Here is a 19128-nt window from a genome sequence, read left to right as displayed (position 1 = left end):
GTCAGTGTATGGGTAATTGTTGTATTTGTTGGTCGTATTCGCCCCAAGCAAACGCCAATAATAATGGTATGAAAACACACACAAAAGGAAAACACACAAAAACAGAAAACGAAACTGAAACAGAAAAAATAACACCAACAACACCAACATTGCAGGGAAGCAAGCAGGCCGGCGGACAGCAGGCTGGCTGGCTGGCAGGCAGGCAGACGACAAGCAAAAGCACAATCAAACACTTTTAAGTCAACAACAGAAATCAAAAAGATTTCTTCGTTTCGTGAGCACAGATGCAACGTGCTACTCGCAGCAACTGGTCGCACGTTCGTTTTCTCCCTTATGCGCTGCCGTTGAGATTTTGTGATTTTGCGAAGAAGCGAGCGAGCGAGCGAGCGAGCGGAAAACGGACAAACATCTAAACCCAACCAAAACAGCAACACGAAAAATCGGAAAATCATCATTGTTTCGTTTTGCTCGGCCAGATCGTGATTTCGTTTGCGGCATTCATACAAACATCGGTCGGTTGGTCGTTTGGTCAGTCAGTCAGTCACTCTGTCGGTTGTGTCGTCAACTGTTGTCGGTCGTTACGCAGGAAATTGTCGTCTTACCAAAAAAAAAAACAAAGAGAAAAAATCAAGTGAAACAAAGGACAATCGTCGGGATATTTTCCAAACATCCCAACAATCGCGCAGCAGGCTCCGTGGCCAAACATCCATCAGCAGCAGCAGAAACAGTTCAAGAGTCGTGTGTGAATTTGGGCTCAACAAAGCCAAACGGAACAAAACAAAAAATTAATAAAATAATTACAATTTGTGTTTACAACAGACCGCGAGAGACGGGCCGGGCCTTACGCACAGAGACAAAAGACAGCTCGTAACTCAACTGCCTGTTCTTCTGCCTCTGGTTCTGCAACATCAGAGCTACGACAGTCAAATTTATGCAAATGCCTTCGCAGGTGTGTGAGTAAATGTCTGACTGCCTCAGTGAGATATTCAGTGAGTGAGCGAACGAGCAAGCGACTGAGTGAGTGAGTGAGTGAGTGAGTGAGCAAGTAGTGAGTGTGGCAAGTGGAAAACAAAACAACAACAATAACAACGAGGAGGAGATACGACGATTCACACGTGCTTCAATTCGGTGTAACGGTAACGTGAGTAGCAAAACAAAAACAAAACCATTTTTGTTGTTGTTCTTTTTCTGTTGTGTTGTTGTGTGTGTTCACCACCTGAGGACGGCATTGCGTTACTCAATTGCCGGTGGATAACATGGACTACAAGGTGTAATGGTAATTAACACAGCGACCCTGCGCCACCTCTCCGCCGCCATTATCGATCACCCCACCAGCAGTTTGTCATCGCCAGAAGGAGGAGGTGGCCAGCCACCCGACCAATAAGTGTTTTGACTGAATGACTGAAAGTCTATAAAAAGACAACAGACAACGCATCCGAAAAGAACGTGCGTCCAAGAAAAAATTCTATAAAAATTAAGTGTCAGTGGCTGTTTCAAAAAAAAAAAAAAAGAAAAATACATCACAAAATAATAATAACAAAACAATAACACTAAAATAAAGCAGACATACAACGGCTACAAGACATAAAAACTTACCTTCAAAATTTTTACAATCGTGTGTCATTCATTACGCGTCAAATATTGAGATTTGATTTGTGTATTCCATTTGTCTGCGAACTAGACCGAACAATGTTGCCAGCTATTCGAAGTGCATTGATGGGCTCATTAAAAAAAACTGGACGAAGGTTAAAGTGAATTGTAAAACGAGGATATTCTAATTGTCGGATGGAATTTGATTTCCAAATATTGAAAATACGAAAGTGTTTGGGTAGCAAAAGTTGGTTGTTTCCTTTGCAAGATTAGATTTTTGGTTATTTGAAAAATAATAATAAAATATATTATCTTGAAAAGACAATTTTCCTTTATTTAGAATTGTGAAAAATTATCGAAAAGTCATCATCTAAAATTCAAAGTAAAAACTTTGTAGAAATTTGCTGTTTTAAATTGGAGAAATTCTACAACCGCATCCCTTAAAATAAGTAGCTATAAAATCAACATTTTCAATTGTTGAAAAAAGGGTTTAGTGTCTGGCGTTCCATGCTCATCAAATAAGGAACGGTGCTGCATTACTCGAGAGTGGCAATTTGTACATTTGTTATTTACGGCATTTTATGGTGAGGGGAGTGAGTGAAATGGAGACCCCGTATACCTCAACAACCTCTAGTACCTAAAAACTGAATTTTTGAATTAATAATATATGTTTAGTTGTATTCAAACTAGAACTGTTAGTATGGTCTTCGCACATTTTCCAAGGACTTAAGAACAAGTCCAAAACTCACAATTGCTTCTTCGTAACTTTTTAATTGAAAAACTAATCCCATACGGACTTTAATTTAAGAACCAAAAATATTTTCCATCAGACCATTCAAAAACCATAGAGGCTTACAAATAAATTATTCGTGGTGTCAGACTCAAACTCGGGATTCAAAAATATGGTTTGAAACTGTCTGGCATGCCATTACAAAACAAGGGGTCTATAAAGGGAAGAATAAAAAACGCTATGGTGTCATTAGGGAATAAAAGGCTTCAGAGTCTTCTGAAGACCTCATTGTGTTTTGTATACGAGAAACACTTCACGATAACCGATCTTTTGGCTTTTTTAAGAAGAAGATGAAAACCTAATGATTATCCAAATTTTGTGATCTCCTAAGGACGAAGACTTGATGGTGTTCTGGAAAGAAAAAAAAAAAAAACTCGAGAAAAATAACTGCCTAATCTTCTTTTAAAATAAGTCTATTAATCCTCAGAGTGCATATTACGGCTGCGGAGGGCAGAAATATCAAATCGGACAATATAAATGGGAGCTTTAGCTCTGAATCGATTTCGATCAAATTTGACATACTTATTTCCAGGCTGATATGGTGCACAATAAGAACCAAATTGGACGAAGATATATAGTGGAGCTTTATCTAAATGTTCACCGATTATCTCCAACTTACATAAAGTTCGTCCTTGGGTGCAACAAATGACTTTTGGAAAATTTCATCTGGATCAGGCAATAAATGTGACCTGTTCTTTGTATACAAAAATACATGGACAGAGAGACGGACGGACATGCATAAATCGACTCAAAATGTGGTTCTATGCAGATCGTCGAAAGGAACTATGGGTCTATCTATCTATATGCCTGTTACAAACAAATGCACAAAGACATAATACCCTGACCATCTTGAGGTGTAGGGTATAAAAACTTGGGATCCAAAAACAGGGTTGACAAATTTCTAATATTATAACAGGAGGATCTATTATGAGAAGTAGGGACATTTCGACCATATTCAGAACATAATGTTCTGCTGCCATTTTGGGAAAAATCTTTTTGCTCTTCTATTGAAGAATGTCGCCGAGTAGTGTTGGAAAGTAGACCTTAAGATCTCTTGTGGATTTCCTTCTATTCTGTTTAAGAGAGCCCTCTATTCTTTAATTGAAAAGCCCTATAAATAATTCAGTCTCGGGGGCTGCTTGAAAAGAAGAAGGTCTCATGGTTTTTTAGATTTCATGGTTTCTAGAGAGAGAGAAACTCGGGGAACAAAATTTGTCTGGCCTTTTATTTATTTATAAGAAGCCCTGTAGTAATATTGGGCAGCAGATGATCTCGTGGTTCTTTATAGGAGAGGACATTCTTGTTTTCTTCAGCAGAAAAAGACTCCAAGTAATATATCTTGTGGTATTACAAATAAGAAAGAGGATAGCACGTTCAACTTTTACCTCCTTGCACTTCTGGAACAGACCAATACGTATAACACAATCGTTTTTTATGAATGATTTCCCATGTTTCAGAAAGGAAAAAATCTCTCAGATATAATTTTCATAGAAACCCCTCTAAAATTCTAATGTATATTTTCAGACCGGCAATTCCATATAAAATAAAGTAGAGACAACTTCCTTTATTTTATATGGAATTGTAGGAATTTCCATGAAGAACACATTTATAAGTTTAAATACTTCTCGTTCCCTTTTTTCTTTGCATTTCAAACATTTAAGTTGTATCCAACTAAACAAAAAATGTCTATTCAGAAAATCAGTTTAATTCAGGAAATTGCAACCAGAAAAAAAAGCAAGACAGGCAAACAGACGAACAAATGAAGCGACCAACCAACGAAAGAAAGAAATGTATAGACCAGCTGACGACCTTACATGTCCAACACATTGTCAAAAATGTAACACAAGACGACTTAGCAGCCAACAGCCATAGTTCAGCCAAAACACAATGCGAGTAGTACATCTCTCTGACAGACGGACAAACAAACAAACCAAGAAAACAACAAACAAAAAAACATCAAAATCAAATAGAAACTGTAGAACAACAAAACAATAACAACAACAACAACAACGACAATATCGTCATTTGACAAATTTCTCACTGACGTCCACCATTCAAAAGAAACAAATGTTCTTTTAATTTCCCCTCCCCTCCATCTGCACCTCTCCTCTCGCCGTCCCTGTTCGTCTCCTGTATCGGATGACATCAATTTTATTCCTGTCACTTTTAAGTGTTTGCATTGTCACTTAACATACCTGAGCGCCCTTCTCAGGCTGGCGAAAAAAAAAGAAAAGAAAAAAAAACAAGAATTCAAAAATTCTCTGAAAATAAATAGGCAAATGTGAAGCTCCCCCCTCTCTCTCTTTCTCTATCTCCCTCTCTGCTTGGAAACGGCAACATTTACTCATTATCTCTGGCGAATTTGCTTAGCCATGTCGTCGACGAACAACAGACAGTATTTCGGGGAGAGGAGCGTGCAAATTTACATTTCCGTGCAAACTGCTTAGCTGGCGGCAATTGAGGTTAATTAGTGCGTTTTTTTCTCTCTGCTCTTTGTTTGATGCCACAGGTGGGGATGATGTTGATGCCTTATTTGAGTGACTTTGTGGCAGCCTGTTTATTTTCTTCCTATTTTCATTTGATTTGCATGCACCCGAAACTCTGTTGTGTTGTGTCTGTGTTTGGCCGTTTTTTCTATGATTTTATATTTTTGTAAAATTTAATTGTTGATATGGAGATATGCATTGGGTTTCATTTGTTCTAGTCATTTCATCTGTAAATGGCACCTTAGAGGATATTCAAAAGACCTCTTAAACTTAAAGTTCCGAAATGACAGCAGTGGCTAATTGCAAACTCAAAAAAATAGGAAACCCAAAGAATCAGTTAGCAAATCTCTTCAGCTGTCTAAGTACAGCTATTACAAAACAGGATTAATGTATTGACACTACCACTTCTTCTGGTTTAAATCAACTCTTTCTCAACAAAACGCTGCTCGCATTTTAGGGAAACCATATCCCCTGCCATCCCCTCTCTCTCTCTCCACATTAGTAACCATAACATTTCCATTTCCTAATTGATTTTTTTTTTTCCATTTGGCAACAAAAGTTCGATGTAATAATACTCGTACGATTTGCATTTCCAGTTTTAAAACTTTTCAAAATATGGCCCGGCTAACCTTTAATGCACCGCTTATTAATGGAGGGAGGCGATAATAAAATTCTGCAATTCTTGGCTTTTTTGCTTCTCTTTCTCTGCGCACCGGAAATGCTGGAAAACAATTTAGCCATAGACAAAAGAGTAATCTCATCCTTTTAATGGTCAAATATAGAACCGCATGTAAGCGTGTTCAACATTCATTGCTGCTGAAATGTTAACGGAAATTGGTAATTCCTTTGGAGGAAAAAAAGTTACAGCTACAACTTTTTGCTCACATTGTTTTATGGCAAAATGCATGGCAGCATTTTTTTTCATTTTTTTTATTTTATTTTTTTTTTTTGAGTCAAATAATAAAAAGGAAAACTTTTTAATGTTATTGTCTAGCTGGGTACGTATACGTACGAGTGCGAAAGTGTGTGTGTGTGTATGTATGTATGTGTAATGTACATGTGTATGATGCGATATAATTTCCTCTCCCAAAAAAACACAGGATCCCATTATAAATGAAAGAACAAAAACAAAAAAAAAAGAATAATAATACCGTTACATCCGATTTTAGCTTTTAACCATCCTTCCGCCTTGTTACACACATATATATGTAAACACGTGAGTGTGTGTGTGAATGCGTAGATGAATATTGGGGTAAAGTGAAAAATACATTGTCTGGATAAGTAGTCATTTTAAGGCAGAAGAAAGGAATGGAGGCTCTTTGAAGGATGAGAGATGCCAGGAATATTAGGGAGCTTAATTATACCCTCAGCTATATGGCTACTGAGGGTATATATCTTTTGGTATGGTCGAAATAAGGGTAACCTAGGTATATTTGAAGCACCAAAAAAGTCTCAAAAACATTCCTATCTAACTTAGATCGAGTTCTGAGATATGCCAAGTCGTTTCAACCCAAATTGTGACCCTTTGGGGGTGGGCCGCACCAGATCTTGTATTAATGGAATTATTGGGATGTTTGAAATTTGAAGGAAATCGGATGCTTACTATGCAATTAAAAGCATTTTGGCTATTCAAAATTTTTACCAGTTACGGTGGGGTACCAGAAGGAGTGGACCGAGATATTTCTTTGTGCACGCCATGTTTGTGTTAGCAAAAATTTTGAGATGTGCAAAGTTTGAAACTATTCGGATGCTCATTTCGCGTTTTATGAGCTTCATAGTTATTCAAAATTTTTACCCATTGTTGGAGAGGTACCAGAAGGAGTGGTCTGATATTTTTCATCTTCACACCAGATTATGTGTTGAAAGAAATATTGTGATGTGTAAGGTTTGAAGAGAATCAGAAGTATTCTTATTAATTATTCAAAATGTTGACCCTCTATGGGGGAGGTATCAGAAGGAGTGGACTGATATATTACATCTTCACACCAGATCTTGTGTTAAAATAAAATATTGGGATGTGCGAAAATTCAGGAGAATCTGAAGCTTATTTCACATTTTATAAGAGTTATAATTATTTCAAAAGTTGACTTTTTGCTTGGGAGGAGTGGACCGATATTTTCCACCTGACCTAGTACTGATACAAATATTGGGAACAGAGTCTCCTTTTATGTTCTCCAAATTTTGTTACTCTCTGATTACACTGGTTCTCAACGGTTTTGATTGTGAGTGTAAAGCGAATTACACTCATTAAAGGCACGAGTACCTGCTCTTGCCTTGGCCTGGTTTAGATTATCCCAAATATCTCTCCATCCTAGTAACTTTTGGCAGTTGTTAACAAACGCTTCACTCCCTTCCTTCCGGCAAGCGTACGTCCGTATGTGTGCATTTTGGGTATTCCTTGGAGATTTTTTATGACGTGCATGGACTTGGACTCTGTAATTGATAATGGAAATTACCGCTGTTGTTTAATGTGTCGCTGTAGCTACTTTGTTTGGGTATTTTTTGTCAGTCTCGTCGTTGAATGGTTTTTACCATTTTCCGCATTTGTTTCAATGGAAAAAGTTTTCAACTTTGATCTCCAAAAATGTACTGTTTTTTTTTCTGTCTGGGAGGAGAAATATCCCATTTACTGTTAACTTTTATGACCCAGCCGTTAGCATCAATTTTCTATGCCATTTAAATTCAAAATGGATTCTTGGAGGATGTGAATTTTGTTGGGCTAATGGAAAACAAGACATGGCAATATTTTTGGAAACGAAAACAGTTTTTCAATAAATTAATTTCAAAAATCTTAAACATAGGAGAAATAACTTAAAAAAGGGGGAGGGAGGGTGGTACATCTGCAGCATTTTCAAAACTACATCCGACCACCCGTTTTTTTTTTTTTTTTTTTTGCCAAAATTACTCCAAGCCATATTTGTCAGCTATTGATGGAAACTGATAGTGTTTTCAACGCATCCATGCCAAGAACATGTTCCTCTGCAGCAAAAAGAAAAAGTTTCCCTCCTCCCCGTGTTGGTTAGTGGCTGTTTGGCTGGCTTGAAGGACGATGCCAACATCGGCAACTTTACAATACTTCCCATCGTATTTGCTGTAGCTGTGGCAGTTCCGTTCTTTATTTGACATTAATTGTGTTTGGTTCTATCTGATTTTCGCTCTCACATCTCTGCGCCCTGCTGCCACCCAACCTCTTTCCATCGCTAAGTTCAACTTTTATTGGAGAAAAACTTTTTATTTTTTATATGAGTTCGGAAATTGTTTGCAATGGCAAAGTGATTGATATTTACATTGATGCGCTCAAATTTATTTTGATGGCGTTCGAAAAAAAACTGATGTCTGTCTAAACTCAGAAAGCCAATGAACATTTTCTCAAATGGAGTCAATTATATTATGTCGGTGGAGGGCCACCCTGGGTGGTAGATTCATAACCAACCCAACTTAGTAAAATGTTAGACCGTGATTTTGTTTCCTGGCATTCATGTTTCGCCGAATAACACAAAGAAGCAAACCAAATGGCCAACAATCAGATTAACGTATTTTTAATATCCTATACCTCCCCAGAGGGGTGGCCTCGCATTGATAGATAGTTGGCCATTTCCCTAATTTACAATTTAAATGAAGCCATCTTTTGTTGTAGCCAACCCAGGAATCTCATCTTTGTCGTGGTCCTGCCCAGCTGACAGATTAAACGATTGCCCCAAAGTTTGTAACCCCTTGACATGCAGTCGGTAACAAATTTGTTCGAGAAATGGATTAATTTATTTTCGCCTAATCGAAAGCAACGAAAAATGGCTTTAAATAAATTTTCTTAGAATAACGTTTTTTTTTTCTTTACTGTTGTTGTTGTTGCTGCTGCTGCTATTGTATTCCCTTTTGGCAAAAGATTTAATGAACACCGAACTGTCACACGCAGACCAACACACAAACACACACACACAGACACAAACCCGTGCACATGAGCCCTCAACATGCAAAGCAGCAACTAAAATTAACAGTTTCCTAAAACTCATTCAGTACAAAGGGAGCAACAACAACAACAACCGCAACAACAATAGCAAAAAACCGAACAAAAATCCAACAAAAAATAGTAACAAAATTAATTGCCTAAAACAGAAGCAATTAATTGAAATGAAGAACTCCTCCTTCTCAAGCGGCAACTTGTTTGGACGCTTTTGTTTCTAAGGCATTCAATTGGCGTTCGAACGAGTGGATGGTGGATGCGAACGGACAGACCGACAATCATGGGGATAAACTGTCGAACAAGAAGACTTAACAAATGAAATACGAGAAACTCTATCGAAGTGTTGCACTGATGTATTGTCGTCCGTGAATGGCACTTGCCGGCAATTTGCAATTTGAAGAGGGGCCAAGCAACACCCTTTCGGCTTAGGTCCACAGCAGAAGGCGAACGAAACCGAAACCCTTTAACATGTTGCGGGGTTATGGCTGCATGAAAATGTCTACCTTCTTCTAATGCCGAGCGTGTCAGGAATGTCACTAAATGGTGGCGGACTTTAGTTGATGTGTTTTTTTTTTTTTTTTTTTTTTTTTTTTTTGGAAATGACATGGCAGTGCAGGATAGGCAGTTGAACGTAAGCTGTGAATGAGTTGGGTAAATTTACGAAGTTAAGTTACCATAATCTCCATTATTAATCCCAAAAATGTCCTCGAAGTACTCTTTGTTCAAAAAATTCCTGTTCTCTGTAGAAATAATGCCAAAGTTTTGGAAAATTGTTAGTTTACCATCGATACCCATTCTCACACAGAATTTAAATTATAGCAAAGAAATTTTCAGCGTACCGAATATTGGACACCTCTGTACATAAACCCTATTGAATGGCGATTAGATCGTTTCAAATTAAACATTCCCCTTTTCTACTTCTAATTCAGTCATCGAATTGTTACTCTTTATTCTTCCTTCCTTTCCCACACCCTCTCTACCCCCTTCCCGCCCTGACACACTCTGTACTCGAACGACAAAAAGGCTGCTAAAAAAAATTGGAATAAAACGAAGCACAAAAGACCAAAAACCACACAACATCCAGCAATTAGTTAATCCAACAAAATTCTTGGAAATCTCTGCCCACATTCACACAACCGACAAACCGTAACGGTAAAAAAAAAACAAAATCTGACACTACCAACCAAACCCAGCCGATGGAAACATTGAACTAATCGAAGCTAAATTGATGGTTTCATCGACCCAAAAAAGCTCTCAAAAGAAAAAAGAAGCGGCAGCATAGGACACTTGGTGGGGCGGGCGGTTCGAGGTTCGCTTGTTGGGTCCTTCCTCTCAATTTGCGAAGCCGGTGCGAGAATAAAGTTCAAACAAACCGTTTGATCGGTCCCCCAAAAAGGCAAACATTGCCATGGCAACAAATCATCAGCATCGGTTGGATTGAAACGTAACTCCGCTCAACGTGCAACCGATTTCTAAAGAAGTTGTCAAAATTTGAGTGACAAGTTCAAATTGATTTGACAATTGACAGGATTCGAAAGAAATTTGCGATGATTATGTTCCAAATGTGGGGGGGGGGGGGAACAATGACGACGAGGAAACATGATGATGTTTGGTGGAAAGCCGACCATGGACATTAATCAAGGGAGAGACTTTTACGAATTAAATGCTCACATACCTACATAACTTAAAAATATTTTGAAAACATCAACTTTAAAATCATTTATTTTTCTTCTTCTTTTACCAACAGAGATCTAAATCGAATAGCCGAGAAAAGTCCTGCTGATTCAGATTTTATTGACTGCGACAATGTCGAGGCATTCAATGAGCACCAAGGAAGCAGAATTGTTAACCACAGCCACCAGGACCCATTTGAAAAGAGTTTCAACAAAAGCCACAGCTCCCCCCACCTTCAGCAGCAGCAGCAGTAGTTACTTTGACCATAATCGCAGCCGGAGCAGTTATCGAGGCTTCAGCATTAGCAGCAGTATTTGTTGTTTTTGGCCATCTTGCCTTTGCTGGCACTTCTTGGTATCCTTCTATTGCTGCCTTTTTGTTTGCATTGTGCAACATTGCGGCACTGAGGCGGAAATCGCTTCGGTTGGTGCTATTTCCGGTGGTGGCGCTGGTGCAGCCGGTGTGAGTGCCATTGGCATGGGCGTTATGGGTACCCTGACGGCTGTGGGTAAAGCTGTTATAAATGGCGACACTGCAGCAGCTACTAATGACGATGACGACGATGGAGGAGGCGAAGGTGGGGGAGGAGAAGGTGGTGGCACAATTGGCGCTAGTTCGATACTCTCCAATAATTTCGACAGTCAAGATTGTACTTCACGTAAATTCCAGAGCATGGCTAAGAATATTGATGACATCGAAGATTTGGAATTGGGCGTGCCGGTGAATATTGCATTTGACAAACGCCAAAGGAAAAGGTGAGTACAGCCATTGAAACACTGAAGCACAATCCAAGCGACAGATAGAGAGGCAGAGAGGCAGACGTAAAGAAAATAACCAAAAATATTAGTACCTTGCGGAAAAGGTAATCTCAAAATCAATAAAACACCCTCTTTGGTTTGGGCAATGGTTAATGGACGTTTGGGGAGATTCAGGTTTACACCGGAAGAAAATGAGCTTCGAAAAATATCTTAAATTATTCAAAAATGGATAACATTTTTTCGGAGTAACATTGCTTGTTTCTTCTATTGGAGATCAATTTTTGGTTTATTCTAACACAATGTCCTATTTTCAGGGCCGGAATTTCAGATAAAAAACTAACAAAAAATTAACATCCAAACCCAGCCAATGAAGACATTTAACTTACGATGATGATTTGATGGCTTCATCGATCCAAAAAAAAACTCTCAAAATAAAGAAGAAGCAGCATTGGACACTCGATGGATTAGGGAGTTCGCTTGTAGGATCGTTCCTCTCAATTTCCAAACAACAAATCATCAGTATTCGTTCAAAACAAGTAAAAAACAGCTAATTTCGACCGGGCCGAACTTTTTATAGCCTCCAACATTTGGAAGGAACTAGAAAAATTTAAACAAATTTCGTAAAATGCCGTTTAAATGATGACCTCTATGCGGAGGCTATTCAAAGACGTGGACCTGCAAAAGTAATTTTTGCCATAGGCTGTAGTACCCATTAAGATCTTCAAATACAAAATTTGAAACAATTCCGGCGAATAATGTCGCTAAAATCATTAAAATACCGAATAAAGGGAGGTACCGTTATATGGGGGCCATACGAAAACGTGGACCGACATGGCTCATTTACGAATTTAACCTGCCTCCTGCAAAAAAAACACAAGTATGCTAATGTTAGCCTTCTATCTCAATTCGTTCGAAAGATGCGATAGCATTAGAACAGAGGGCAGACAGACGGACAGACAGACATCGCTACATCGTCTTAGAATTTTACGCTGCTCCTGAATATATATATTTTGTAGGGTCTATCATGAATATTTCGAAAACCTACAAACGGAATGGCGGAGGGTATAAAAATATAGATAAATTTAGCCTTATTCTCCTATTTTTGGTGTGGGGAGGGTATGCAGACAACTATATAAGAGAACTCCAACTTTTAATAACCGACCATTTATTAGGATCTCTTTAATATTTTTTTTATCTCACAGACACAACCACATTAGCCATAGAGTTTGTCGACCGACGAGGCTGTCTTCATTTTCCTCACCTCTCTCACCAAAAACAAAACTAACAATTGAGTCAATTTTTATTGCCTACTGCACATCAGGAGCTACTTAGTGCCTACTTCCCAGCTTTCTTCCAAAATATTTCCACTGCGCCCCCCCCCCCCACTTCCCTACCGTCTACATCCCCTAAAAAAGAGGGGGAAACAAGTATTACAGCATTGTTTATAAATTAAAATGAGTAAATTTAATGCTCTAATAAACAAATCAATTAGCAAAGTAACAGAGACACGACGCATTACAAAATGTTGTAATCTATTTTTACAAGCAACAAGAAAAGTGGAAACGCATTTTCTAATTCAAAAAAAAAAAAAAAAAAATAAAACGCATTTTCTAAACGAAAAAAAAAAACGAACACAAAAAAGAACACGATTACTGACTGGCTGCTTGACTGACTGACGCGTTCCTTAAAGCGTCTGAGAGATCAATGCAGTCAATGGACGTTTTCTGAGTTTAAAAAAAAAAAACAAAAACCAACGTCAACAGATAAAAACGACATAGACTAGGGACAGAAAGTATAAGTGGCCTATGGGAAGGCCTTTGGTGTTATATCATGACTAAGTTGAACACGCATCAGGGAGATCTCCTCTGATGCTTTAATCTGTATATCCCAAACCTGATTATGGCTAAGATAGAGCAGTTGATAAAAAAAAACATCGTGAAGGGGGTTTTTAAGCCATTTGTATTTTCTCTCTAATATTTGTATACATATTTCACACACACACACACACATCCCTTAAAGGCCATCAATTTTTTTGGACTTGAATTTCCGCTCCTGCCACTGGCGGGTTAGTATTCAATGAATTTTGTTATATTCTTGTCTAAGTGTACATTTTTGTTCTTTGTATTCTCTGCTCATTTTCTTAGTTTTATTTGCGATTGTTAAGAAGTCCACAAAAAAGCTGAACACAAAAAACAAGACGCGTCGCAGTATTTTTACTTGGCTATAAAAATTACTTGTGATAAAAATGAATTGAGAGCATACACACACTTACATTCTCGGCAATACAAGCCTTTGACGGTGGGTACAGTGGACTCCCCGAAGATGGGGGAACAACAAATTCGAATTTTTTAAATCCTCCTCCTTCGGAGTAATTTTTCTCTCAAATAAGAGAAGACGAAACAGAACTGTTCCGTTCTCATTTATAAAATGGAGTAGAGAACAAATTATTTCTCAGAGAACTCGCTATATTTTATGGGCCACCCATATCGTGTCATGTTGATGTTGTTCAGCCTATGAATCCACATTTGTGAGCATCTACTGTACACTACAAATGCGCACCGTCTCATATATGTCTTGTTTGGACCACATACCCATACACTCACAGCTATGGCCAAAAAAGCTGTGCACCCAAAATTTGACGCCCGTATGTCTAGTGAAGGCTAAATTTATTTAAAATGAACCCAGAAACAATATAGAGTCACTGTTAATGTGTGTGTGTCTATGTGTGTGACCAACGAAATGACCGCTCGTTATTTAAGTGGTCGTTTAAATCGGTGTGACATTCGTTGTTTTTTTGGCAAGAGAAAATAATAAAACATTAAACCGGTCAACAAGGAAATTGTAGCTTACAGTCTGAAGATAACTCGAAAATCAAACCCCTTAGGGGGTCTTTCACTGGCACTGAATATTAAAAACATGTCGAGAAACTGTACGTCATTTCTTTTGCGGGTTACTACAAAAAAGCATATCCTTTTTATACCCTACACCACATAGTGATAAGGGTATTATGTCTTTGTGTATTTTTTTGTAACACGGAGGAGGAAGCGAGATGGAAACATACTTACTTTTGAGGATCTTCATAGAATCACTTTCTGAGTCGATTTATGCATGTCGGTCCGTCTGTCTGTCCATCCGCTAGTCCATGTATTTTTGTTCAAAAAAAAGGAGGTCGCATTTATTATCCGATTGAGATCAAATTTTCCAAACAATATATGCTTGGCCCAACCACGAACCCAACTGAAATTGGTGAGAATCGGTACAAATTTCGATATAGCTCGATATAGTCAGTTCAAATGACCTGAATTTGGACACATCCGACCGAATTCAGTGTAGAAGCAAGTACTTCAAATTCGGTGAAAATCAGTTCAGATATAGTTATAGCGCCCATACATAAGTTTCATCCGATTTGTGATTTTAAGTCCCTCACATGCGTAATATGGACTTCACAAGAATAATATTTGGTACCCAGAAATACCTCTGTCAATTTTAATCGAGATCGGATCAGATTTGGATTATCTCCCATATACAGGGTGAGATAAAAAAAGCTGCACCAAAGTCAAACGCCATAATTTTTAAATATTTTTTTTTTTAATTTATTGAATGAAAGCAAAAAATGTCGGAAATAGCATCAAATTTTAGAATAAGTTTAGATTTGTTCGAATTGGTAACGTTTGGCACGAATTATGGCTCTCAAACGACCAATGAATGTTGCTCTGCGGTATTTTGGCCCAAAATGTTTGCGTGCCCAAGGCTTTAATACTCCCTCCCTTTTGTAGGCTTGTAAACAATATAATGAGCTGTCACTAGAATATTTTTAACAGTTGTCGGACGAGTGGCTTAGAAATGACAGGAGTCTGAAGTTGGTTGTCTCTCACATGTGTAATATGCACAACAGTGATCTTTGGTACCAGATGTCAGATACAGCTCAGAAATAAGTGCCTAAAATGTTGTCAAGGTCGGTTCAGTTTTGGATATAGCACCTATATATATCTTTATCCGACATGAGGTTTTTTGTGCACCAAATGGCTTATATGGGCCCAAATGAACTGAATCTTGGCAATTCCGACCAATTGCATCCTATGAAATGGCCTCATTGGATTATGTAATTATTGTAAACATATCATAACACGAGGTTAACTTCTTTATTCTACCAATGCTTTTGTAAAGAAAATATATTCGATTTCAAAATTTCAATGGATTATAAAAACTTATAACTCGCAGATAATTGAGGAAAGGGACAGATTTGTCCTCCAAACATCATGCTGAAAATTGCATGTCCTTCAAACGATTTTTTCAATGACAATTTTTTTTATCCTCCTCAAGCCATTAGTCAATGATGCCCAACGAAATAATATAAAAAACAATAAAACAAGCAGACATTACAACAACCACCCAATAACTTTCGGCAAGGTTCTCCTAATATCCTTTCTGCGAACAACGTTTTGGTGGTAGGACATTTTTAAAGGTTTTCCCCCACCCCCGCCTAGAAAAAATTGTATTTTTAATGCAGCGACTTTACGTGATCACATTTAAACATATGTGTTCCCAGAGTCTAGCTGAAGTATTATAATTTTTTATTGCCCTTGTTGTCCTTGCCATTTTTTTTTTACATCCCCCTTCCTTTAGTTTTGCTTCCTCAAGAAAACTTTCTTTCTCAAAATGCCGCATAGCCACATTTTGTTACATTTCCATGGAACTTTCTTCGTGCAAACAACAATAATATTTGGAGGAGCTGAAAAAAATAAGTCAAACCACCGAAAGCGACGGGCAAAGAAGTTGGCGTCAGGAATTTATGCATTATTTTGATAAATTATAGTTGGTTTTTTTTTTTTGCTCGGCTCCCTCTCGACTTTTAGTATGATTGTTATTGCGGTTTGAACTGCAAGCAAACATAACTTTCTTCTGTGACCCAACCAAAGAATAAAACAGCAAAGTGTGGGAAAAAAATTAAAAGTTTTATTGCTCGGCAAAAAAAAATGTGGGCTGAGTAGACAGATTTCTTCATTTGAAAAAAAAAGAATGAGAAATATGTTCACAAAAACAAAAGTACAGTTTATAAATTGGAAAAGGTTATATGACTTTAAAATAGAAAAAGTTTTCAAGACTTCTCTTCCAAAAAATTGTTTATGGCATCAATGATACTCTTTCATTCAAAATAGTGCCGAAGTACCCTTTCAAATGATCTAGTATCACATCCTCTAAAAGTATTGCTAAGTTTTCAGAAGTTTTCCCAATTGGGATATTTTGTTTATTTTAAAACTAGTAGAAGAGGGTCTCTTTTAAATCGCTCTGAGTGAACTATTTAGCCCAGAGAATGTTTCCAAACAATATTTGTATGGCCCAAGGGCAACCCCTATTGAAATTGGTTAAAAATTCAGATACATATATCTTCAACATATTTCGAGTCATTGTGCACCAAATGAACAATATCAATCCAAATGACCTGAATTTTGCAGATCCGACCAAATTTAAGTAAGTACATCAAATTTGGTGAATATCGGTTCAGATATAGCTATAGCTCTCATATTTATGTTTCATCGGATGTGGTGTTTAAGTCCCTCACATTCGTCATATGCAATCCACAAGAATGATATTTGGTACCAGAAATCAAATATAGTCTAGAAATACCTTTGTCAACTTTTATCAAGTTCTGTTCCGATTCGAATATAGCTCCCATATATATCTTTAGCAAATTTCAATTTAATTGTGCACCAGATGGCTAATATCAGATCAAATGACCTGAATTTTGGCACATCTGGGCGAATTCAGTCTAGAAGAAACTACATCAAATTTGGTGAAAATCGGATCAGATATAGCTATAGCTACCATATATATGTTTTATCCGATTTGGCTTTTAAGTCCCTCTTATTCGTAATATTCACTCCACAACAATGATGATTTTGATGATTTTAGCCACATTTTCCAACCGAATTATCTGAAATCCACACAAGGAGTTCCTTGTGAGTACTTTATTCCCTAGAAGAGATTTGTCTTTATAGGTATCATATAGTCCCCATATAATGCCCCCCCACAGATTTTCGGTATTTTTATGATTTGAGCCAAGTTTTTTAATGGAATCGTCTTAAAATCCACACAAGGGGTTCCTTCTGAGTATTACCCCTTAGAAGAGAATTGTCTCAATAGGTCCACGTTTTTGTATAGCGCCCGATAACGGCCCGGTATTTTCATGATTCTTGCGACATTATTCATTATTATTATTATTTGAAATTTCGTATATAAAGTTCGGAACCGTGACTACAGCATTTGACACAAATTACTTATACAGGACCACGTCTTCGTATAGCCTCCATTCGAGCGGTAATTTCCGACATTTTTTTTTTTTTTTTTTAATTTTCAAGTTTCTTCCAAATGGTGGAGGGTATAAAAAGTTCGGCCCGGCCGAACCTAGCTACTTTTTTACTTGTTTACTATAATCCTTTTTGGAAGTGATATCATTCATTCTATAGCAATGTTAACAGTTATATAAGATAACAAGGTCTCCATCAAATTTGGTGAAAATCGATTCAGAATTGGATATGCCTTCCATACATTAGCTCCCTCTCCCCCCTAGTGGTATAGGGGAGAGGCCCCGCTCGATTTTTGACTTTCCCTTACTGGTTCAATTTTGTCAAAGGATCATACATTGTCGCCAAACTGACGGTTTACTGCCAAGCAACGCCTCAGCACTACTGTTCTTGATTTACTTTGTTTAAAATTGTTTCACCCAAAACCCATTAAAAGCTCTACAGCTTTGTTGCAAGCACAACATTTTCTAGGAACACCCTGATTATTACGGGCGCAACAATAACAACAACAAATGCGCAATTGTCTTGTATTGCATTATCGTATCCGTATCACATTGCAAGAACACAAATTATTCCGGCTAAAGAGAGCATCTTGGCGCCAAGTGTTTTTTCGCGAATCGTACGTTTTTTTTTTCTTCTGATATTTGCATTTACAAAAAATCACCTCATTAAAATATGAAATTAGCATTTGTTTATAACATTCGATAAATAGTCAAATCGCAAGTTTATGAGGCGAGCGGTAAAGAGGAACTCCCTGCAAAAACCTTGTTTACATAGGACCCAAAAATACAACAAAAATATAAAACACTACGTCGCTTAAAGTGGAAACCGCCAAATTTCCTTTGTTTATTATTGCCCTGGATGGACCAGAACATATTTCACACAAAGCCACCACCAACAACAACAACACATTGTTGTTTTGCAAATAACAACACGAACTTTAAACATAAAATGATTTTTATGGCCGTTCTGCTGATGATTTGCCCGTTTGTTTAGCCAACGACGACATCAGTGACCATCAGAAACAGAAATCCACAGCGTTGCCGTATTTTGTTACGAGATTTGCATTCGAAAACGAGGACATGCGGGAGTAGATTCCGTCAAGAAAACGCACACACACAGACATTAAGCGGTCGAAGTAATTAAAATATTGTTATTGCCACCAGTTGCAGTTGTTGCCACTGCATATTGTGTGTGTGTGTGGGGGGCGGGGTGTGGTGGGAGGTGTTGCAGTGGTAGTAACAAGAGAGCAAACATGAATGAATGAATGAACGAACGAATGTCAGTCGTTGGTTCGTTCGTTCGTCCGTTGAGACCACAGAAAACGTAAACAACGCAAAAGAAATCAAAACAAAACATGAATAAACGCCACTACAGCACAGCAACACTTAACATGGGGAACCACACGTCGCGATCTTTAAAAATACGTTCGAAGAGGTGGGTGTGGAATGAAGAGAATTGATGATCCTCAACTGGATTCTAAAAAGTGCAAAAAGTTATTGGCTTCGCCATGTTTGATTATTTATGTCATGCCATGCAATGTAGTATTGCAATGCTAGACATC

At 37.8% G+C, this 19128-nt stretch overlaps 1 protein-coding gene across 1 annotated transcript in view; it reads left to right on the top strand.

Moving 5' to 3' along the window:
* The first annotated feature begins 285 nt into the window (after nucleotides 1-285).
* The window catches only part of LOC101887233 (uncharacterized), a 39947-nt gene continuing 21104 nt past the window's right edge, over nucleotides 286-19128 (top strand). The window contains exons 1-2 of the mRNA XM_059119279.1: nucleotides 286-1141; nucleotides 10575-11256. Coding sequence (XP_058975262.1) covers nucleotides 10634-11256 — 623 coding nt within the window. The 5' untranslated portion in view covers nucleotides 286-1141; nucleotides 10575-10633. The remainder of the gene's footprint in view (nucleotides 1142-10574; nucleotides 11257-19128) is intronic.

This window comes from Musca domestica, unplaced genomic scaffold (genome assembly GCF_030504385.1).
Source record: "Musca domestica strain aabys unplaced genomic scaffold, Musca_domestica.polishedcontigs.V.1.1 141, whole genome shotgun sequence".
Taxonomy (NCBI): Eukaryota; Metazoa; Arthropoda; class Insecta; order Diptera; family Muscidae; genus Musca; species Musca domestica.
The sequence above is the reverse complement of the archived record's forward strand: the minus strand, read 5'-3'. Positions and strand labels throughout refer to the sequence as shown.